Source organism: Heterodontus francisci, chromosome 1 (genome assembly GCF_036365525.1).
Source record: "Heterodontus francisci isolate sHetFra1 chromosome 1, sHetFra1.hap1, whole genome shotgun sequence".
Classification (NCBI taxonomy): domain Eukaryota; kingdom Metazoa; phylum Chordata; class Chondrichthyes; order Heterodontiformes; family Heterodontidae; genus Heterodontus; species Heterodontus francisci.
The window spans coordinates 94449979-94475085 of record NC_090371.1 but is presented as its reverse complement, the minus strand read 5'-3'; the positions used below and the strand labels follow the sequence as shown (position 1 = coordinate 94475085).

General features: G+C 44.4%; 1 protein-coding gene across 2 annotated transcripts in view; it reads right to left on the bottom strand.

The window, feature by feature from the left end:
- The window catches only part of itga2.2 (integrin, alpha 2 (CD49B, alpha 2 subunit of VLA-2 receptor), tandem duplicate 2), a 260388-nt gene extending 238150 nt beyond the window's left edge, over positions 1 to 22238 (bottom strand). For both annotated transcript variants that reach the window (XM_068032759.1, XM_068032766.1), the window contains exon 1: positions 21916 to 22238. In XM_068032759.1, coding sequence (XP_067888860.1) covers positions 21916 to 21964 — 49 coding nt within the window. In that variant the 5' untranslated portion in view covers positions 21965 to 22238. The remainder of the gene's footprint in view (positions 1 to 21915) is intronic.
- Positions 22239 to 25107: the final 2869 nt, after the last annotated feature.

Below are 25107 nucleotides of genomic sequence, written 5' to 3'. Positions count from 1 at the left end.
GTGCCTCAAGTTCAGAGGGGGGACAGGTTAAAGTGAGTGAGGGGGGCAGAGAAATTGAGATGACCAATGTCTCGCCGACAGTTTTCAATGAAAAGATCAAGAGCGGGTAAGAGGCCAGGGGGAGGGGTCCAGGTAGAGGGAGAATGCTGGAGGCGGGTGAATGAGTCTGTTGATCAGGGGGAGGACTTCTGGTCAAAGAAGTGAGCCTGGAGGCGGAGGCGACGGAAGAAGAGCTCGATGTCGCTCTGCTTCTTTCTTGAACAGAGACCCAACCAGTCCCCATCCATCACCACCCTCCTCCGCCTGGCTGAACTTGTTCTCACATTGAACAACTTCTCCTTCAACTCCACTCACTTCCTTCAAGTAAAAGGAGTTGCTATGGGTACCCGCATGGGTCCTAGTTATGCCTGTCTTTTTGTGGGCTATGTCAAACATTCCTTGTTCCAATCCTACTCAGGCCCCCTCCCCCAACTCTTTTTCTGGTACATTGATGACTGTATTGGTGCTGTTTCCTGCTCCCGCCCCAAACTGGAAAACTTTATCAACTTTGCTTCTAATTTCCATCCTTCTCTCACCTTTACATGGTCCATCTCCGACACTTCCCTTCCCTTCCTCGACTTCTCTGTCTCCACCTCTGGGGATAGGCTGTCTACTAATATCCATCATAAGCCCACCGACTCCCACAGCTACCTCGACTACACTTCTTCACACCTGCTTCCTGTAAGTACTTCATTCCATTCTCCCAGTTTCCCCGTCTCTGACGCATCTGCTCTGATGATGTTACCTTCCATGACTGTGCTTCTGATATGTCTTCCTTCTTCCTCAACTGAGGATTCCTCCCCACTGTGGTTGACAGGGCCCTCAACCGTGTCCGGCCCATTTCCCGCACCTCTACCCTCACCCTTCCCCTCCCTCCCAGAACCGCAACAGGGTTCCCTTGTCCTCACTTTCCACCCCATCAGCCTCCTTATCCAAAGGCTTATCCTCCGCCATTTCCGCCACCTCCAACGTGATGCCACTACTGAATGTATCTTCCCCTCCCTTCCCTGTCAGCATTCCGAAGGGATCATTCCCTCTGCGACACCCTGGTCTACTCCTCCATTACCTCATCCCCTTCCCACGGCACCTCCCCTTGCAATCGCAGGAAGTGTAATACCTGCCCATTTACCTCTTCTCTCCTCATTATCCCAGGCCCCAAACACTCCTTTCAGGTGAAACAGTGATTTACTTGTACTTCTTTCAATGTAGTATACTGTATTCGCTACTCACAATGTGGTCTCCTCTACATTGGGGAGACCAAACGCAGACTGGGTGACTGCCTTGCGGAACACCTCCGCTCAGTCCAAAAGCATGACCCGGAGCTTCTGGTTGCTTGCCATTTCAACACACCCCCCTGCTCTCATGCTCATATCTCTGTCCTGGGATTGCTGCATTGTTCCAGTGAATATCAATGCAAGCTCGAGGAACAGCATCTCATTTACCGATTAGACACACTACAGCCTGCCAGACGGAACATTGAGTTCAATAATTTCAGAGCATGACAGCCCCCCACTTTACTTTCATTTTTAATTACTTTTTTCTTTTTTTGTGTGTTTATTTTATTTCATCTTAGTTTGTTCAATTTGCTTACCCGCTGCTTTTTTTTCATGTTTGTACTTGCGGCTGTTCAGTTTTCAATCCGTTAACACCCTATCTGTACTAATGCTTTGTTTTTCAACACACCATTAATATATTGTTTGCCTTTGCTCCATGACCTTCTGGTCGGTTATTCTCTGTGACCTTGTCCTATCTACACCTTCTCCTTTGTTATCTCTTGCCTCACCCCCGCTTTACTTGCTTAATACCTTTCACATTTCTAATATTTGCCAGTTCTAAAGAAGGGTCACTGACCCAAAATGCTAACTCTGCATCTCTCTCCACAGATGCTTTTTGGTTTTGTGAGACCTTGGAGCTTTGAAAATAGGGTTTTCTGATAAACTGTTGCTTTATTTACAGCTGTCTGAGGATTATCAGAAGATTCGGTCTCTCACACATACTGCAATGTAACTGCAGGCAACACACTGTTTGGAATTCAGCTCGTGCTTGGCTTGCAAGCTGCATATGGTAACCATGGAAATGTGAATTCCAGTAGGAGTTACGAGTGAGACCAACAAAGACTAACCTTAAGTGAAATGGTTGAAGCTGCAACACGTAACTCTGGTGGCAAAGACTCTCCACTAATCATTAACAGTGGCTGTGGAACAAAGCTTTAGACACACAGTTGAAATAAGCAATTTGCTATATAAGCAAAGTGGCCAATTTTTATCAATTAAAATGATACCTAGCAACTAATATTGGTCAATTTTGTCAGTCACATGCCCTTCCTCTACAACGGAAGAAAAATACTGCAGATGCTGCAAGTCTGAAATAAAAACAGAAGTTGCTGGAAAGAGTCAACAGGCCAGGCAGCTTCTATGGTGAACAGTCATCCGATGAAAGGTCATCGATCTGAATCATTGGGTGGAATCTTATCAGGTCAGTGGAAGTGACTTTGAAGCTGGAGAATCTTTGAAAGTTGCGTGTTGGGTCAACTCCCTGATCCGTTCCCGATCCCATTCGATTTTGCTGGAGACGGGCTACCATGGGAACTGGCAATCCACTCCATGGGGTGGGCAATCAATTCGGGCAATGAAGGCCCCACTTAGGCGTCATTTCCAAAACCAACATCTTCTTGCTGTCAGACGGATTCCCCACTGAAGCAGGTGCTCAGCAGCTACCTCGAGGCAGCTTCCCACTGGCAGGCTGGGGAGCCGCCTCACAATCACCCCCTCGTGGAGCTGCTGGGATGAGAAGGTCGCAGTCCCGACCACAAACAATCCTGTGGGAGGGCTCCCCTGTCCACACTGATGGCCCTGACAGTGTGGGCCTTCTTTATTTTTAAATCTTGATCACGCTTCAGAGAGCGCCACTATTTTGAGGTGCCCTCGAGGTCCCCTACCTGCATCAGCAGCACCCACCTCTCCTGATGGGCCTGCCAACTGTCCAATTCTGCGGGCCCTCTGATTGGGTCTCCCATCTCAGGAACCTGCCCACTGTCCTTAATTGGACAGCAAACGTGGAGGCAGCCTGATAATTGGCTGCCTCCCAGAAGATTGAAACTGTCGGCGCTCCTCTAACCCTTGCAGGATCCGGAGCAGGAAATGGTCCTGATCCCTGAATTTTTTCAAAGAGTTTAAGATTCTACTCATTAAATATCTTGCTCTGTTTTTGTTAAGGAAATTCATTCGAGACCCTAGGACTAGTGGGCTTGCTGGCAAAGAAAAATTAGGAGAAAATGCATCTAAATACAAATAAACTGATAGTAGGTATCTATTGTGCATTGTAGTGTTAACTGGAGAAGGATTGTCTAAGTCTTGTTCCCATCTGGTACCTGGGTCATTGCAATAGGTCAGTGTGATAGCTGCCTGGTATGCTGAAAATGATGGCCTTAGGTCTGTTCATAAGTTTGCGTGTTACACAGAGAGAAGTGATCTGATTAGGGTAGCCATTGTCATGCAGGATATCTTTGATTCGCTCTGTTTCCTCAGGCTATCATTTTCAGCCCTGGATAGTGCCCAGTCTACCCCAAATTACCCTGGAAGGGTAATGTATCCCAAAAATTTGAGCAACAGATAAAGGTAGCTGTTTTAAGCTGCTACTATGCAGTGGCAACACTGGTATTCGCCACGAATAGGATGCTGCCTTCAAGCCAAAAAGACGCCCTGCCTCTCACACAAATGCGTAATGTGAAATATGAATTTCAATGCCAGTGTAATGCTATGTATATAAGCCGTACATCCCAAAAACTGGCGGATCATATCAAACAACATGTCCCTTCCGCTGTTTGCAACGATCAAGGTACAGGCCGTACCCAACCAGCCTGTGCTTGTAAAACTCAAAACAGTGTCCAACATTAGATGTGATTCTGCGATTGGACAACATTTGCTATATAATCCGTAGTGTGCTAAGAATTACGCTGACAACCAATTTAAGATTGTCAGTAGGGCTCGCAGTGTGGCGCATTGCGTGTACTGTAAGCTACATATATTAATACACAGGGCCCTGTTCTTTGCAGACAGAAAGAACATGTACACACATTGCGCCTGTTTCAGCTGAACAAAATAAGTGACAGCCATTCGCTGTCTAGTCTAAATTTCAAACAAAGCTTGGCAGTTAACTGTCAGTCACTGCAAACTGGTGCATTCTCCATGGCAACTCCTCTACCAATCAGAGTTCACTTGCAAACCAGTCTGCACTCTCTTCTCATGCAGTATAAGTTGCTGTTTTCCCTGACATTGGTTATTCTTGCGTATTGTCCTGATGAGTGCAAGACGATAAGCTTCGACAACATGTCTCTATTTTCAGTAATTCTCAATTTGTCTACCTTTGAATATAACTTTGTGACTTGCCATGGTGGGATTTACTGGTCCAGTATTATAATCACTAGCCCACTGTAGCCATGCATGCTTACAGATATGCATAGAAGTCTGCATGCCTGGCTTAAAACCAACACAAGGTCTGTAATGTATCTCAGCACTGCCAGCTCATTATGCAAAGCAGGTATTTGTTTCTTATTTTTTATCTTATTTAGAGATACAGCACTGAAACAGGCCCTTCGGCCCACCGAGTCTGTGCCGACTATCAACCACCCATTTATACTAATCCTACATTAATCCCATATTCCTACCACATCCCCACAAGTCCCCTACCACCTACCTATACTAGGGGCAATTTATAATGGCCAATTTCCCTATCAACCTTCAAGTCTTTGGCTGTGGGAGGAAATCGGAGCACCCGGCGGAAACCCACGCAGTCACAGGGCGAACTTGCAAACTCCGTACAGGCAGTACCCAGAATTGAACCTGGGTTGCTGGAGCTGTGAGGCTGCGGTGCTAACCACTGCACCACTGTGCCCCCCATTTCATTGGAGCATAAAATCATAGAATGGTTATATCAGAGATCAACTCAGCAGTTCCACTCCCTTGCCCTCTCCCTGCCACCCTGCCATTTTTTTTTATTCTGATAATTATCCAATTTCCTTTTGAAAGCCATGATTGAATCTGCCTCCAACACAATCTCAGGCAATGCATTTCTGATCCTAACCGCACAATGTGTAAAAAGATTTTCCTCATGTCACCTTTGGTTCCTTTGCCGTTCAACATAAAATAGTGTCCCTTTGTTCTCAAACCTTTCATCAATGGGAACAGCTTCTCCCTATCGACCCTGTCCAGCCCCCTCATAATCTTGAACACATCTAACAAATCTCCTCTCAACCTTTTCTTCTCTAAAGAGAATAGTCCCAGATTCTCCAATCTATCCATGTGACTCAAGTCCCCCATCCCTGGAACCATTTTTCGAAATCTTTTTTGCACCCTCTGCAATTCTTTCACATCCTTCCTAAAGTGTGGTGCCCAGAATTGGACACAATACTCCAGTTGAGGCTGAACCAGAGGCTTATAAAATGTCACCATAACTTCCTTGCTTTTGTATTCTATGCCTCGATTTATAAAGCCCAGGATCCCATATGCCTTATTAACTGTTTTCTCAACCTAACCTGCCACTTTCAACAATTTGTGCACATACAACCCCAGGTCCCTCTGCTTCTGCACCCTTTTTAGAATTGTATCCATTATTTAATAATGCCTTTCCTTGTTCTTCCTACCAAAATGTATAACTTCACATATTTCTGCAATAAAGTTCGTCTGCCTTGTGTCCATCCATTCCACCAGTCTTGTCCTCTTGAAGTTTATCACTATCCTCCCCACAGTTCACAATACTTCCAAGTTTTGAGTCTTCTGCAGATTTTGAAATTGTGCCCTACACACCCAAGTCTAGGTCATTAATATAAATCAAGAAAAGCAATGGTATTTGTACTGACCCCTGGGGAACCCCCATTGTATTCCTTCCCCCAGTCTGAAAAACAACTGTTCACCACTACTCTGTTTCCTATCACTCAGCCAACTTTGTATCTGTGCGGTCACTGTCCTTTAATTCCATGGGCTTTAACTTTGCTGACAAGTCTGTTCTGTGGCACTTTATCAAATGCCTTTTGCAAGTGCATGTACACCACATCAATAGTATTACCCTCATCAACCCTCTCTAAGTTAGTTAAACTTGATTTGCTTTTAACAATTGATTAGATTAGATAAACAGCACTGAAACAGGCCCTTCGGCCCACCGAGTCTGTGCCGAACATCAACCACCCATTTATACTAATCCTACACTAATCCCATATTCCTACCAAACATCCCCACCTGTCTCTATATTTCCCTACCACCTATACTAGTGACAATTTATAATGGCCAATTTACTTATCAACCTGCAAGTCTTTTGGCTTGTGGGAGGAAACCGGAGCACCCGGAGAAAACCCACGCAGACACAGGGAGAACTTGCAAACTCCACACAGGCAGTACCCGGAATCGAACCCGGGTCCCTGGAGCTGTGAGGCTGTGGTGCTAACCACTGCGCCACTGTGCCGCTCTGCTGGCCTTCCTTAATTAATCCACATTTGTCCAAATGACTGTTAATTTTGTCCTGAATTATTGTTTCTAAAGCTTTCCCACCACCAAGGTTAAACTGAAGGTGTAATATTTGCAACTCTCCAATCCTCTAGCACCACATCTGTTTCTAAAGAGGATTGGAAGATTATGGCCAGTGCTTCCACAATTTCCACCCTTACTTCCCTCAGTATCCTTGGATGCACCTCATCCGGTCCTGGTGATTTAACAACTTTAAGTACTGCTAGCCTTTCGAATACCTCCTGGATATCCAGTTTTAGCCCATCCAGTGTCTCAACTACCTCCCCTTTCACTATGAGGCATAGTCTTAACTGGACTAGTAATTCAGAAACCCAGACCAATACCCTGGGGGCACAGGTTCAGATCCCACCATGGCAGCTGGTGGAATTTAAATTCAATTAATTAATCAATAAAAATATGAAATTGAAAGCTGGTCTCAGTAATGGTGCTATGAAACTATCATTGATTGCTGTAGAAACCCATCTAGTTCACTAATGTTCTTTAGGGAAGGAAATCTGCTGTCCTTACCTGGTCTGGCCAACATGTGACTTCAGACCCACAGCAATGTGGTTGATTCTTAACTGCCCTCTGAAATGGCCTAGCAAGCCACTCAGTTCAAGGACAATTCGGAGTAGGCAACAAATGCTGTCCTGCCAGTGATGCCTACATCCCATGAAAGGAAAAAAAAGCTATGACTTTGGCAGCATTTTCTGCCTCGGTAAAGACAGATGCAAAGTACTCACTCATTTACTATCTCAGTCATTTCCTTTGCCTCCATTTGTAAATCCTCTTTTTGCCCCACTCCTCCGTTTGCCACCCTTTTACTATTTATATGCCTATAGAGGACTTCTGGATTACCTCTTATGTTAACTGTCAGTCTCTTCTCACCTTCTGTCTTTACATCTCTTATTACTTTCTTCACTTTCCCTAACTTTCTATATTCAGCCTGGTTCTCACTTGTATTATCAACCTGACATCTGTCATACATACCCCTTTTCTGCTTCATCTTACTCGCTATCTCTTTTGCTATCCTGGAAGCTCTGGCTTTGTTTGTCCTATATTTCCCTCACGTAGAAATGTACCTCAACTGTACCCTGAACTATCTCTCTAATTATGCTTAAGCTTAAAATAACAAAATGCACAGCTCCTTTATATAGGACTGTAAAGCTAAAGAAAATGCAATAAATACCAATCAGGTGACATCTGTCAGCTGTGGCTCAGTTGCCTCAGATTCAGAAGTCATAGATTAAGTCTCATTCCAGAGACTTGAACACATAATGTCGGCTGACACTCCAGTGAAGTTTAGTTTAGAGATACAGCACTGAAACAGGCCCTTCGGCCCACCGAGTCTGTGCTGACCATCAATCACCCATTTATACTAATCCTACACTAATTCCATATTCCTACCACATCCCCACCTGTCCCTATATTTCCCTACCACCTACCTATACTAGGGGCAATTTGTAATGGCCAATTTACCTATCAACCTGCAAGTCTTTGGCATGTGGGAGGAAACCGGAGCACCCGGAGGAAACCCACGCAGACACAGGGAGAACTTGCAAACTCCACACAGGCAGTACCCAGAATTGAACCCGGGTTGCTGGAGCTGTGAGGCTGCGGTGCTAACCACTGCGCCACAAAGAACAAAGAACAGTACAGCATAGGAACAGGCCATTCGGCCCTCCAAGCCTGCGCCGATCTTGATGCCTGCCTAAACTAAAACCTTCTGCACTTCCGGGGACCGTATCCCTCTATTCCCATCCTATTCATGTATTTGTCAAGATGCCTCTTCAACGTTGTTATCGTACCTGCTTCCACCACCTCCCCCGGCAGCAAGTTCCAGGCACTCACAACCCTCTGTGTAAAGAACTTGCCTCGCACATCCCCTCTAAACTTTGCCCCTCTCATCTTAAACCTTTGTCCCCTAGTAACTGACTCTTCCACCCTGGGAAAAAGCTTCTGACTATCCATTCTGTCCATGTCGCTCATAACTTTGTAAATCTCGATCATGTCGCCCCTCCACCTCCGTCGTTCCAGTGAAAACAATCCGAGTTTATCCAACCTCTCCTCATAGCTAATGCCCTCCAGACCAGGCAACATCCTGGTAAACCTCTTCTATACCCTCTCCAAAGCCTCCACGTCTTTCTGGTAGTGTGGCGAACAGAATTGCACGCAATATTCTAAGTGTGGCCTTAACTAAAGTATTGAGGGTGTTCTACACTGTTAGAGGTGCCATCTATCAGATGAGATGTCAAACTAAGGCTCTGTCTGCCCTCTCAGGTGGATGTAAAATTCCATAGCACTATTTTGAAGAAGAGCAGGGGAGCTCTCCCCAGTGTCCCTCAACCAACATCACTAAACAACAGATCATCTTCTCATTATCATATTGCTGTTGTTAGGACATTTCTGTGAGCAAGTTGGCTACTTTGTTTTCTACATTTCAATAACTTGCATTTATATAGTATCTTTAACATCGTAAAACATTACAAGGTGCCTCACAGCATCATTATCAAACAAAATGTGACACTGAGCTACAGAAGAAGATATTACAACAGCTAGGTTTTAAGGAGCATCTTAAAGGAGGAGAGAGAGGAAGCGAGGTGGAGAGGTTTAGGGTGAGAATTCCAGAGCTCAGGTCCAGGGAGCTGAAGGCACATCTGCCAATGGTACAGCAATTAAAATTGATGATGCGCAAAAGGTCAGGAATTGGAGGAGTGCAGATGTCTTGGAGAGTCATAGGGCTGGAGGAGGCAGTTAATGTTATGGAGGTAAAAGTAGGTGGTATTGGTGATGGAGTGGATATAGGGTCAGAAGTTCATTTCAGGATCAACTAGGCTACCAATGTTGCGAACAGTCTGGTTCGGCGAGTGGAATGGACTGGGTGTCTAAGGAACTGAGTTTGTGGTGGGGATCAAAGACAATCGCTTTGACCTTCCTCAGAATAACAATAGTAAATACACCTCAAAAGACATTCTGAGGTTGTGAAAGGCATGATACACATGGAAGTTTTTTCTATAAGTCTATTTATATTTAGATGCCTTATTTAAATTTAAATGTATATCTCTCTGCATATTCTTTTATGATTCCTCCTTAGGCTGTGGCAGATGAGATCATCATGGATTATACTGTGACAGTGAAGTCACTGCTCATGTGCTTGATCAGTAAGGAGAAAATTCTGATGAGAGAACTTAGATTTTCCCTTGAGGTGAGACATTGTGCCTGCATCAGACATTCCATTGTGCAATTCAACTAACAATTAATGAAAATCCTCCGATACGGCTGGTGTACTCCATTGTCAGTCAGCAATGGGTGGGATGAAGTCATTGAAACATTACCCTACAACCACAATTACTAAATACTAAAGTCTACAGAAAGAAAAAAAATTACAACCTACAAGCTCCAAGTGATTTGGATTGCTGCAATGCATTAATTGCAAAGAAAGCAATATCAGAATTTGCTTTATGATACCACTGCACTACATTCTGTTCTTGATTAATCATTAATGACTACAGAAAAGAAAGACTTTTTGCTGTGGAACAGCGAACAATAAATGTCCTTTGTTTGATTCCCTGTTCCAATGTCACTTTCTTAAGACTATTTCCACAAGACAGTGACTCTGTAATCATCCATATTCAAGATGGTAACCCAAGGGTGACAAAAGAAACTTTATCCTGACAGACAGGGAACAGGATGAAGCATTGATAAATGACTCTTGTGCATTTACAGAAGTTTAGATGCTTGCCGATGTCAACGGAGAGGCTCATAAAGGACAACACAAAAAAAATCATTGTCCCTTTGAACAGTGGAATAAACATTGAAAACCATAAACTCACACAACAATCCACATTGTTGCTACTTATCTTTCAAAGCATACACTTGTAAATTTCTGGCAACATCTTTCCCAATTGACTGGGTATACTACCATTGGACTTTGCACTGGAAAGTTTATGATGAGTCATTTTACACAGACGTGGGACACTGCAGGAAGCTATAAATGTCAAATTGCTGTAACTTTACATCATACAGCACCTCGGAAATAGGATAGCTGTGAGTGGTGAGGTGAAAGGCAATCCCTTCAGGCAGATGAAGGGCATGCTTCCCTGAAAAACACATCTGAAAAGATGGGGGAGAAATTCCACTTACCTTTGCCCATTCTTCAGGTATAATAGTCCTGCAAAAACAGAAACGATTTGGATTGGGCTCCTTGTAAGTGCCTAGGGTGCCCTATATGCATATACAAATCAGGGTCCTAAGTCCGGTTGCAGAATTCCATTTGAAATCTGTGAACAGAAGGAGGCGGCTTTTGTGATCTACAAGCTCTGCTTCGGCCCCAAGCTCTGGAATATCCTCCCTACAACTCTCCACCTTGTTTTCCTTCTTTAAGACACTCCTGACAACCTACCTTTTCGATCAAGCTTTTGGTCATCTGACCCAATATCTCTTTTTGTGGCTTGGCTTTTTGTTATTCGTTCATGGGATGTGGGTGTTGCTGGCCAGGCCAGCATTTATTGCCCATTCCTAATTGCCCTTGAGAAGGTGGTGGTGAGCTGCCTTCTTGAACCGCTGCAACATTGATTGGGATTCACTTAGTGTTAGAGGTCTAGATGGAGCAGAATTTGTAAGGAGCATCCAGGAGGGTTTTCTAGAGCAGTATGTAAATAGTCCAACTCGGGAAGGGGCCATACTGGACCTGGTGTTGGGGAATGAGCCCGGCCAGGTGGCTGAAGTTTCAGTAGGGAACGACTTTGGGAATAGTGATCACAATTCCATAAGTTTTAGAATACTCATGGACAAAGACGAGAGTGGTCCTAAAGGAAGAGTGCTAATTTGGGGGAAGGCCAACTATACCAAAATTCGGCAGGAGCTGGGGAATGTAGATTGGGAGCATCTGTTTGAAGGTAAATCCACTTTTGATATGTGGGAGGCTTTTAAAGAGAGGTTGATTAGCGTGTAGGAGAGACATGTTCCTGTGAAAATGAGAGATAGAAATGGCAAGATTTGGGAACCATGGATGACAGGTGAAATTGTGAGACTAGCTAAGAGGAAAAAGGAAGGTCTAGGAGGCTGAAGAAAGACGAAGCTTTGAAAGAATATCGGGAATGTAGGACCAATCTGAAACGAGGAACTAAGAGGGCTAAAAGGGGTCATGAAATATCTTTAGCAAACAGGGTTAAGGAAAATCACAAAGCCTTTTATTCATATATAAGGAGCAAGAGGGTAACTAGAGAAAGGATTGGCCCACTCAAGGACAAAGGAGGAAAGTTATGCGTGGAGTCAGAGAAAATAGGTGAGATTTTAAACGAGTACTTTGCATCGGTATTCACCGAGGAGAGGGACATGACGGATGTTGAGGTTAGGGACAGATGTTTGATTACTCTCGGTCAAGTCGGCACAAGGAGGGAGGAAGTGTAAAAGGCATTAAGGTGGACTAGTCCCCAGGTCCGGATGGGATCTATCCCAGGTTACTGAGGGAAGCGAGAGAGGAAATAACTGGGGCCTTAACAGATATCTTTGCAGCATCCTTAAACACGGGTGAGGTCCCGGAGGATTGGAGAATTGCTAATGTTGTCCCCTTGTTTAAGAAGGGTAGCAGGGATAATCCAGGTAATTATAGACCGGTGAGCCTGACGTCAGTGGTAGGGAAGCTGCTGGAGAAGATACTGAGGGATAGGATCTATTCCCATTTGGAAGAAAATGGGATTATCAGTGATAGGCAACATGGTTTTGTGCAGGGAAGGTCATGCCTTACCAACTTAGTAGAATTCTTTGAGGAAGTGACAAAGTTGATTGATGAGGGAAGGACTGTAGATGTCATATACATGGATTTCAGTAAGGCGTTTGATAAGGTTCCCCATGGCAGGCTGATGGAGAAAGTGAAGTCGCATGGGGTCCAGGGTGTACTAGCTAGATGGATAAAGAACTGGCTGGGCAACAGGAGACAGAGAGTAGCAGTGGAAGGGAGTTTCTCAAAATGGAGACGTGTGACCAGTGGTGTTCCACAGGGATCCGTGCTGGGACCACTGTTGTTTGTGATATACATAAATGATTTGGAGGAAAGTATAGGTGGTCTGATTAGCAAGTTTGCAGACAACACTAAGATTGGTGGAGTAGCAGAGAGTGAAGGGGACTGTCAGAGAATACAGCAGAATATAGATAGATTGGAGAGTTGGGCAGAGAAATGGCAGATGGAGTTCAATCAGGGCAAATGCGAGGTGATGCATTTTGGAAGATCCAATTCAAGAGTGAACTATACAGTAAATGGAAAAGTCCTGGGGAAAATTGACGTACAGAGAGATTTGGGTGTTCAGGTCCACTGTTCCCTGAAGGTGGCAACGCAGGTCAATAGAGTGGTCAAGAAGGCATACGGCATGCTTTCCTTCATCGGACGGGGTATTGAGTACAAGGGTTGGCAGGTCATGTTACAGTTGTATAAGACTTTGGTTCGGCCACATTTGGAATACTGCGTGCAGTTCTGGTCGCCACATTACCAAAAGGATGTAGATGCTTTGGAGAGGGTGTAGAGGAGGTTCACCAGGATGTTTTTGGTATGGAGGGCGCTAGCTATGAAGAGAGGTTGAGTAGATTAGGATTATTTTCATTAGAAAGACGGAGGTTGAGGGGGGACCTGATTGAGGTGTACAAAATCATGAGAGGTATAGACAGGGTGGATAGCAAGAAGCTTTTTCCCCAGAGTGGGGGATTCAATTACTAGGGGTCACGAGTTCAAAGTGAGAGGGGAAAAGTTTAGGGGGGATATGCGTGGAAAGTTCTTTACGCAGAGGGTGGTGGGTGCCTGGAACGCGTTGCCAGCGGAGGTGGTAGACGCGGGCACGATAGTGTCTTTTAAGATGTATCGAGACAGATACATGAATGGGCAGGAAGCAAAGAGATACAGACCCTTAGAAAATAGGCGACATGTTTAGATAGAGGATCTGGATCGGCGCAGGCTTGGAGGGCCGAAGGGCCTGTTCCTGTGCTGTAATTTTCTTTGTTCTTTGTTCTTTGTTCAGTCCATGTGGGATTGGTACACCCACTGTGCTGTTAGGAAGGAAGTTCCAGGATTTGGTCCCAGCGGCAGTGAAGGAACAGTGATATAGTTCCAAGTCAGAATGGTGCGTGGCATGGTGGGGAACTTGCAGGTGGTGGTGTTCCCATACATTTGCTGCCCTTGTTCTTCTAGGTGGTAGAGGTCGCGGGTTTGGAAGGTGCTGTCTAAGGAGCCTTGGTGCATTGCTGCAGTGCATCTTGTAGATGGTATACACTGCTGCCACTGTGCGTCAGTGGTGGAGAGAGTGAATGTTTGTAGATAGGGTGCCAATCAAGCGGGCTGCTTTGTCCTGGATGGTGTTGAGCTTCATGAGTGTTGTTGGAGCTGCACACATCCAGGCAAGTGGAGAGTATTCCATCACACACCTGATTTGTGCCTTGTAGATGGTGGACAGGTTTCGGGGAGTCAGGAGGTAAGTTACTCACCGCAGGATTCCTAGCCACGGTATTTATATGGCTCCTTCAGTTCAGTTTCTGGTCAATTGTAAGCCCCCAAGATGTTGATAGTGGGGGATTCAGCGATTGTAATGGCATTGAATTTCAAGGGGAGATGGTTAGATTCTCTCTTGTTGGAGATGGTCATTGCCTGGCATTTATGTGGCATGAATGAATCGCAGAAAACTAGTATGCAGGTGCAGCAGGTAATAAGGAAGGCAAATGGAATTTTGACATTTATTGCTAAAGGAATAGTGTATAATAGTAGGGAAGTGTTGCTGCAACTGTACAAGGCATTAGTGAGACCGCATCTGGAGTATTGCGTTCAGTTTTGGTCCCCTTACTTGAGCAGGGATGTAGTTTCATGGGAGGCAGTTCAAAGGAGGTTCACTAGAATGTGTCCAGAGATGAGGGGTTTGTCTTATGAAGAGAGATTGAGCAGTTGATGCCTTTACTCTCCAGAGTTTAGATGAATGAGAAGAGATCTAATTGAGGTATATATGATTAAGGGGATTGACAAAGTAGACGTAGCAAAGATGTTTCCTCTTGTGGGGCAATCTAGAACAAGAGGTCACAGTTTTATGATAAGGGGTAGCAGATTTAAAACAGAGTTGAAGAGAAATTACTTCTCTCAAAGGGTTGTGAGTTTGTGGAATTCACTACCCCAGAGTGCGGTGGATGCCAGGACATTGAGTAAATTTAAGGAGGAGATAGACAGATTTTTAATTAGTTGAAGGGTTATGGAGAATGGGCAGGAAAGTGGAGTTGAGGCCGAGATGAGATCGGCCGTGATCGTACTGAATGGCAGAGCAGGCTCGAGGGGCTGAATTGCCTACTCCTGCTCCTCGTTCTTATATTCTTATGTTATGTTCTGATGAATGTTACTTGCCACTTCCAGACCCAAGCCTGGATATTGTCCAGGTTTTGCTGCATTTCTACACGGACTACTTCAGTATCTGAGGAGTCACGAATGGTGCTGAACATTGTGCAATCATCAGTGAACATCCCCACTTCTGACCTTATGACTGAAGGATGGTCATTGATGAAGCAGCTGAAGATGGTTGGGCCGAGGACACTACCCTGAGGACCTCCTGCAGTGATGTCCTGAAGCTGAGATGATTGACCTCATACAACCACAACCATCTTCCTTTGCGCTAGGTATGACACCAATCAGCGGAGAGTTTTCCCCTGATTCCCATTGACTCCAGTTTTGCTAGGGCTCCTTGATGCCATATTCAGTCAAATGCTGCCTTGACTGCCTTGAGTTCAGCTCTTTTGTCCATGTTTGATCCAAGGCTGTAATGAGGTCAGGAGCTGAGTGGCCCTGCCAGAACCCAAACTGAGTGTCACTGAGCAGGTTATTGCTAAGCAAGTGCCACTTGATAGCTCTGTTGACGACACCTTCCATCACTTTACTGATGATCGAGAGTAGACTGATGGGGCAGTAATTGGCCAAGTTGGTCTTGGTCCTGCTTTTTGTGGACAGGCCATACCTGGGCAGTTTTTCAGATTGCCGGTAGATACCAGTGTTGTAGCTGTACTGGAACAGCTTGGCTAGGGGTGCAGCAAGTTCTGGAGCACAGGTCTTCAGTACTAATGCCGGAATGTTGTCAGGGCCCACAGCCATTGCAGTATCCAGTGCCTTCAGTCGTTTCTTGATATCACATGGAGTGAATCAAATTTGCTGAAGACTGGCATCTGTGATGCTGGGGACTTCAGGAGGAGGTCGAGATGGATCATCCACCTGGCACTTCTGGCTGAAGATTGTTGCAAATCTTATCTTTTGCTCTGTTGTGCAGGGCTCCCCCATCATTGAAGATGGGGATATTTGTGGAGCCATCTCCTCCTGTCAATTGTTGAATTGTCCACGACCATTCATGACTGGATATGACAGGACTGCAGAGCCTGGATCTGATTCATTGGTTTTGGGGTCGTTTAGCTTTGTCTATCCCATGCTGCTTCCGCTGTTTGGCATGCAAGTTGTCCTGGGTTGTAGCCTCACCAGGTTGACACCTCAATTTGTGGTATGCCTGGTGCTGCTCCTGGCATGCCCTCCTGCACTCTTCATTGAACCAGAGTTGGTGCCCCGGCTTGATGATAATGATAGAGTGGGGGATAAGCTGGACCATGAGGTTACAGATTGTGGTTGAATACAATTCTGCTGCTGTTGATGGCCCACAGCGCCTTATGGATGCCCAGTTTTGCATTGCTAGATCTGTTTGAAATCTATCCCATTTAGCACGGTAGTCATACCACACAACATGATGGAAGGTATCCTCAATGTGAAGATGGGACTTCGTCTCCACAAGGACTGTGAGGTGGTCAGTCCTACCAATACTGTCATGGACAGATGTATCTGCAGCAGGCAGATTCATGAGGATGAGGTCAAATATATTTTTCCCTCTTGTTGGTACAACCACCTGCCGCAGACCCAGTCTAGGCGCTATGTCCTTTAGGACTTGGCCAGCTCAGTCAGTATTGGTGCTACCAAGCCAATCTTGGTGATGGACATCGAAGTCCCCCACCCAGAGTACATTCTGTGCCCTTGCCACCCTCAATGCTTCCTCCAAGTGGTGTTCAATAATGGAGGAGTCTGATTCATCAGCTGAGGGAGTATGGTAGGTGGTAATCAGCAGGAGGTTTCCTTGCCCATGTTTGACTTGATGCCATGAGACTTCATAGGGTCTGGAGCTGATGTTGAGGACTCCCAGGGCAACTCTCTCCAACTGTATCTCCCAACAATTGCATCAATTCTGGTCGCCACATTACCAGAAGGACGTGGAGGCTTTGGAGAGGGTACAGAAGCAGTTTACCAGGATGTTGCCTGGTCTGGAGGGCATTAGCTATGAGGAGAGGTTGGATAAACTCGGATTGTTTTCACGGGAATGACGGAGGTGGAGGGGCGACATGATAGAGGTTTACAACGTTATGAGCGGCATGGACAGAGTGGATAGTCAGAAGCTTTTTCCCAGGGTGGAAGAGTCAGTTACTAGGGGACAAAGGTTTAAGATGAGAGGGGCAAAGTTTAGAGGGGATGTGCGAGGCAAGTTCTTTACACAGAGGGTTGTGAGTGCCTGGAACTTGCTGCCGGGGGAGGTGGTGGAAGCAGGTACGATAACAACGTTTAAGAGGCATCTTGACAAATACATGAATAGGATGGGAATAGAGGGATACGGTCCCCGGAAGTGCAGAAGGTTTTAGTTTAGGCAGGCATCAAGATCGGTGCAGGTTTGGAGGGCCGAATGGCCCGTTCCTGTGCTGTACAGTTCTTTGTTCTTTGTATACCACTGTGCCGTTACCTCTGCTGGGTCTGTCCTGCCGGTGGGACAGGACATACCCGGGGATGGTGATGACAGATTTCTTTCCCGAAATGACATTAGTGAACCAGTTGGGCTTTTACAACAATCGACAATGGTGTCATGGCCATCATTAGACTGGATTTTAAATTCCAAATTTATTAATTGAATTCAAATTCCAGCTTCTGCCGTGGTGGTATTCAAACCCATATCCCTGGAGCAATAAAAAGAAATGCTGGAAATACTCAGCAGGTCTGGCAGCATCTGTGGAGAGAGAAGCAGGGTTAACATTCCAGGTCAGTGACCCCTCTTCAGAACTGACAAATATTAGAAATGTAAAAGATTTTAAGCAAGTAAAGCGTAGGATGTGGCAAGAGACAACAAAAAAGAAGGTGCCGATAGGACAATGCCACAGAGAACAACCGACCAGAAGGCCATGGAACAAAGGCAAGCGGCATGCCAATGGCGTACTGAAAGACAAAGCACCAGTACAGAGAGGGTGTGAATAGACTGCAAAGCACAAAGCACTCCAAGCACAAACATTCAAAAAAAAGTTTTAAAACAGGAACAGTGGGTAGGCACAGTAGAAACAAACCAAATACACCAAAGAACCTAAAAAACAATAACCGAATAAAAAAGAAAAAAAAAAGAAAAAATAACTAAACATAAAACAGGGGTGGGGTGGGGGCACCCGTGATGCTCTGAAATGAATGAATTCAATGTTCAGTCCGGCAGGCTGTAGCATGCCTAATTGATAATGAGATGCTGTTACCTCGAGCTTGCGTTGATGCTCGCTGGAACACTGCAGCAATCCCAGGACTGAGATGTGAGAATGAGAGCATGCTGACATCTCTGTCCTGGGATTGCTGCAGTGTTCCAGCGAGCATCAACACAAGCTCGAGGAACAGCACCTCATTTACCGATTAGGCATGTTACAGCCTGCTGGACTGAACATTGAATTCAATCATTTCAGAGCATGAAGGGCCCCCCCTTTTTCTGTTTAGTTATTTTTTCTTTCTTTTCTTTTTTAACTTTTTCCTTTCTTATTTGGTTATTTCATTTTATGCTTTTTGGTGTGTTTGGTTTGTTTCTACTGTGCCTACCCACTGTTTCTGTTTTTTAATATTTTTTTTGAATGTTAGTGCTTGGAGTGCTTTGTGCTTTGCAGTCTATTCACACCCTCTCCGTACTGGCGCTTTGCCTTTCAGTACGCCATTGGCATGCCGCTTGCTTTTGTTCCATGGCCTTCTGATCGGTTGTTCTCTGTGGCCTTGTCCTATTGGCACCTTCTCTTTTGTTGTCTCTTGCCCCACCCTCCACTTTATTTGCTTAAAATCTTTTACATTTCTAATATTTGTCAGTTCTGAAGAAGGGTCACTGACCTGAAATGTTAACTCTGCTTCTCTCTCCACAGATGCTGCAAGACCTGCTGAGTATTTCCAGCATTTCTTGTTTTTATTTCAGATTTCCAGCATCTGCAGTATTTTGCTTTTATCCCTGGAGCATACCCTGGGTCTCTGGGTTACTAGTCCAGTGACAATACCACTACACCACCGCCTCCCCTCGGTATCATACTTTGTTTTATAATGCTCCTGCAAAGTGCTTTATTACGTTAAGTTGATGTGCCAGATGTTGAGCGACCTCACCAGCAGTCCTTATAGTGTCAGCTGGAGGCCATTCAAGAATGGCCAGAAAACTTTTTAAAAGTTCCATTTCACTGGGGCCAGGAAGAGCAAGAGTTTTCTTCCTGGCTCTACAAAGAACTGGGAATCGCTGTTGACCTGGGCTTGCTTCCCTCCACCACCTCCCTCTCCCAGAACCTAGCTGTGAGCTGGCTCAGTATCAGGGCTGCCAGAATTCATCAGGTCCCAACTGGTGAATTGCTTTGGGTTGCCCAGTAGGCACCCTCAACTCCCCCAGTTTAATTCAAAGGAGACTCAAATTTCAATTGGGACACAGACTGTCACTGACCAGCTCCTGAAGCAATCACTTCAGTAACGTTCCACCTGTTTTGGGTATAAGTCCAATTCCTTGGCTAAAAAAGATCTCAGAGAGGGGATGTTTTTTATATTGAAGAATCCACAAGCAGGGCCAAGGCCCATAGTAAACCATCAAGATTGAAACGGGTAAGAGGGAGAATGTGATAAGTTAAGAATTGGTAATTAAGTGAGACAAGCATGGGTTTAAAGGGCTTTAGTAGAACTAGAAGACTGTGGGAGATTAGCAGTTCCACAGTTTTGAGATCCGAGGGAAGAACGAGTTATAGTAGGGCAATGTTTTGAGTCCTGATTGCAACACAGCACCTGAAATTTGCAACCCAAAATGGGCATCCAGAGGCAGCTTGCCGGATTCCAGCCAACACTCAGGTAAATCATTGGGGGCAAGGGTTTGGGAGAGTGTGGAAGGTGGGTTGGAGGGGGTGGTGATGGTAGGCACCCTGGGCATCAGTTGCCTAAACTTTCTTTATGGGGCCCAGAGGAGAACTCCTGTTCCTCCAGGCCCCACAGAAATAAGTGTTTCACTTAACTTTTTGTGCTTTTGCTTCTGCTCCAACTGCTTCTACTGAGCAAAGCCTCCATGGTGACATCCTGCTCGGTAGGTTCTTTAAAAAACTTTAAAGTCTTATCTGACTGGTGGGCTCCCAACTTGAATACATTTATGAATGACCTATCCAAGTCAGGTGGAGCCTTGTCCACCCAGGAAAACATGGCATGAAAAGGCCATAGAACAGAAACAGACTGGTATGTGTACTGCTTTTATTATATCTCCCATTCTGCTTGGTTTCTGCTGGTGAAGTAAGTTAAAATCCCCACGTACCATTCTACATGAAAGTTAATGGTATAGTAGGACTCCGTTGTGAATTTACACACATTGGATTTAAACAAACATCGTGAGCTATTACAGGGTGATCACTTTGGCTTTGCTGCAGTTACCAACAGATCATTAGGTGACCTACATTTTAAAAAACCTTTTTAATTAAGCAAAGTCAATTGTCCTGCCAGTTTTTTGGTAACATTGCAATTTAACCAGCACTTGTGTGCTGCTTACCAGAGTTTTGCTTGTAATCATTAAATTGCACTTTCCCTGATCACAATGATGTAGAGTAAAGAACTCATTTCAAGCAGACCTGCGTTACTCCAAGCAATTATTTTATTCATTCTCAGAATGTGGGCATCACTGGCAAGGCTGGTATTTATTGATCATCTTTAGTGCCCTCAAATGGTGGGCTGCTTTCTAGAATCATGAAGTGAAGTTGCTCCCACAGTCCTATTAGACAGGGAAGTAGTTTGATACAATTCATTGGCTTTCTAGGTCAATTCAGACGGTAATTAAGAGTCGCTCATGTTGATGTGGGACTATGTAAGGAAGGTTTCCTTTCCTTAAAGATACGAGTGAGTTTTTATGGAAACCAACTAAGGTCATTTACTGATACCACCTTTTTAGATCCAGATTCTTTTCAACTGAATTCAAATTCTCGAACTGCCATGGTGGGATGTTCTCTGAATTATTAGATTACTATGGATTCTGGTATCATAACCTCTACAGTTTCAAGTTCTTAGTATAACTGTGCCAAAGCACCTTATTGCAAAAAACATATTCATGTTGCCTGAAGGCAAATAAATCATTCAAACTTCTAGTAACACGCCTATTCAAAACATGAACAAACATGACTTTGAGCTATAAGCCAGTGGCTTTGCCGTACCCTATGTGCCTCATATTAATTCAGGTCCGGTTAACAATTGCAAAAGGACTGTTCATTAGTAAATGTGTAGGATTAGGCTACAGTACATGACTGTGTGCAATGGTGCTCATACAGTATCGAGTATTTTAAAAAATATAGTGTTTTATCAATGTTCAAAGCTCACAGAAAATTCCACACTGAGAAATAATTCCACCAAAGGCAATATGATTATCTTTTAGCTACATTGGTTTTATATTTTCACTTCCACGTGCTATGCTTATCATTTGCAGACCTTGAAAGCAATCAGTAAAGGAGTCAAAATAAAACATGTATCCATCTTAGAGCTCTGTACTATCAATTCATTCTGATGGAATTTACAAGACAGTTTAAATGTTACCAAAAAAAGTTAATATCAGCTTCTCAGAACACTTCATTCTCTCATAGCCTGACCTTTTATTTTTAAGGATACTTGCTTACAAACTATCAGTTGGAACAACTGAGCTTTAACTTCCACAGGATTAAAAATTCATTAAAAAACTGAACTACTATTTTTAAGAATTGTACTCACTGTTACCAGTACTGATGGAGTTTTAAGCAGACACTGAAGTTGCCCTCCATTTAAAGCATAACACACACAGACACACTCTTCTCAACAAATAGTGTAACTATGAGGAACATTTTCTGTATAAAAATAGACAAAAATCCATGCACAGCAGAGGTTCAAACTGAGATAAAGTCAACACAATAGCAGGTACAGGCTTTAACAATCATAATTATTATATTTAATACAGAATAGATCCAAAGTTTCAGATAGAACAATGAAGCACTCTCAAAATACTCTTTCCTAATTAGTTTCACAATCCAAATCTTTTGAGAGAAATGGAATACATTATAGACTAAAGGCTTATAATATTCCTACCTTGGACAAGGAGTAAGAAAGAAATAATTCCTTGTCTGTTGGGAGCCATAACTGTCTCTCTGCCTCTGGCACAAAGGTTCTAAGTGATCACTTGCACTCTTCCTGATTGCTGTTCTCAGCCACTCTCACACTATCTGTCGGTGTACGTTAAGAAACTTCTGTCTTGATTAAGTCAGTGTTTATTATCTGGCTGTGACTCTATTTCCTGTGTCAGAGCCACACCTTCCAAAAGTAAAGTTTCAGAAACTTTTAATGACTCCAGAATACACTGGAATTGTTTCCATCCATTAAACCAGAGAAGTTAAGCTCTGTCTGTCGGTATTGTGACTCCTCCCACTAGGAATTACCAGCTCTTTCTGGTTGGTAATATAACTCCTCCTTCTGGGAAAAAATATACCTTTTGTGAAAACCACAGTTTAGTTCTTTATTGGTTCCCTTTGGGTCTTGGCTAAGGAACTATAGTTCTGACAAAGACTCTGCAGAGCAGTTTTGTGATTGTTATGTCTGAACTTTCTTTCTCTTTTCGACCTTCATTTAACAACCTCTCAGCTTGTTTTAGCATCAATATTAGTAGTGCTTTTTCTATTTCTAACATTTTATCTTTCTGCTGGAGTGAGCTGTTGGTTTTGTGATAGCATACCTGCCTTTAAATGCAAAGGTACAGCATTAGAACCCTGTTCCAGACAGTCCTGGTGAGATGAAATCAGAGCTCCAGCTTTGAATTCTGAGATTTAGATTCCGGTTAACAACCCAATTCTTTATAACGTGACTGGTTGTGGGAGCCTATAAAATCCTCGGCATGAAATTCGAATTGGTGCCGGGTTGTGCACATACACTTTTGGGGTGAGTCGCGTTAGATGCCATTTTGGTGAGGGCGTTTGCTTGGGAGCAGTGAATGACCACAGCAGGCAAATCCTGACTTGGAATGGTCAGCTAGCACCTACTCTTAACCTCACACAGCTGAAAACACATTCAGCAGCATGAGGACCCCATAAAAGCACAATTCAAAGGGATCATCAACTACTTACAGATTAGTTGCTGGTTGATTCCTTCTGGGTGTTGCTTCAGTCCTGCAGCTGTTTGGTGCTTTTTATCACTGTTCAAAGTTGCCAGGAGTGGTGTAGCAGGTGCTCAAGGAGTCTTTTCTGACTTCAAGGCTTCTGCACAAACCAGTTGCTCCCAGACTAATAGCCATTCCCCTTGGACTACAGTCTGACTTCGAGAATGACCAAACAGCAGGCGTGAGCAAATCAAGCATCTGGAAGAGGGAGGAGGGATGAAGAGCTCTCAGCAGGAGGCCACATCCATCCAGGGTACTGAGAGGGCAACTCTCCTACTTGAATCTCAGTGAGGAACAATGTGTGACACGTCAATGTTTCAGTAAGGACATCCGAGAAACATATAGACATAGAAAATAGGAGCTGGAGTAGGCCATTCAGCCCTTTGAGCCTGCTCCACCATTCATTATGATCATGGCTGATCATTCAACTCAGTAACCTATTCCCGCTTTCCCCCCATATCCTTTGATCCCTTTAGCCCCAAGAGCAATATCTAACTCCTTCTTGAAAACATACAATGTTTTGGCCTCAACTACTTTCTGTGGTAGCAAATTCCACAGGCTCACCACCCTTTGGGTGAAGAAATTTCTCCTCATCTCAATCCTGAAAGGTTTACCCCGTATCCTTAGACTATGACCCCTGGTTCTGGACTCCCCCACCATCGGGAACATCCTTCCTGCAATTACCCTGTCAAGTCTTGTTAGAATTTTATAGGTTTCTATGAGATCCCCCTCACTCTTCTGAACTCCAGTGAATATAATCCTAACCGACTCAATCTCTCCTCATACGTTAGTCACGTCATCCCAGGAATCAGTCTGGTAAACCTTCACTGCACTCCCTCTATAGCAAGAACATCCTTCCTCAGATAAGGAGACCAATACTGCATACAATATTCCAGGTGTGGTCTCACCAAGGCCCTGTATAATTGCAGCAAGACATCCCTGCTCCTGTACTCGAATCCTCTCACTATGAAGGCCAAGATACTATTTGCCTTTTTTACCGCCTGTTGCACCTGCATGCTTACCTTCAGCGACTGGTGTATGAGAATACCCAGGTCTCATTGCATCTTCCCCTCTCAGTTTGCAGCCATTCAGATAATAATCTGCTTTCCTGTTTTGGCTACCAAAGTGGAGAACCTCACATTTATCCACATTATACTGCATCTGCCATGCATTAACCCACTCACTCAACTTGTCCAAATCACCCTGAAGCCTCTCTGCATCCTCCTCACAACTCCCACTGGAACCCAGTTTTGTGTCATCTGCAAATTTAGAAATACTACATTTAGTTCCCTCATCTAAATCATTAATATATATTGTGAATAGTTGGGGTCCTAGCACCAATCCCTGCAGTACCCCATTAGCCACTGCTTGCATTCAGAAAAAGACCCGTTAATTCCTACTTTTTGTTTCCTGTCTGCCTACCAATTTTCTATCCATCGCAATACACTACCCCCAATCCCACGCACTTTACTTTTACTTGCTAATCTCTTATGTGGGACTTTGTCGAAAGCCTTCTGAAAGTCCAAATAAACCACATCCACTGGCTTCCCCTCATCAACTCTACTAGTTACATCCTTGAAGAATTCTAGTAGATTTGTCAAGCATGATTTCCCTTTTGCAAATCCATGCTGACTCTGCCCGATTCTACCACTGTTCTCCAAGTGCTTTGCTATAAAACCTTTGATAATGGACTCTAGAATTTTCCCCACTACCGACGTCAGGCTGACTGGTCTATAATTCACTGTTTTCTCTCTACCTCCCTTTTTAAATAGTGGGGTTACATTAGCTACCCTCCAATCTGTAGGAACTGTTCCAGAGTCTATAGAATTTTGGAAGATGACCACCAATGCATCCACTATTTCCAGGCCCACTTCCTTAAGTACTCTGGGATGTAGATTATCAGGCCCTGGGGATTTATCGGCCTTCAATCCCATCAACTTCCCCAGCAACATTTCTCTACCCATACTGATTTCCTTCAGTTCCTCTCTCTCACTAAGCCCTGTGTTCCCCAACATTTCTGGTATGATGTTTGTGTCCTCCTTTGTGAAGACAGAACCAAAGTTTGCATTTAGTTGGTCAGCCATTTCTTTTTTCCCCATAATAAATTCCCCTGTTTCTGTCTGTAAGGGACC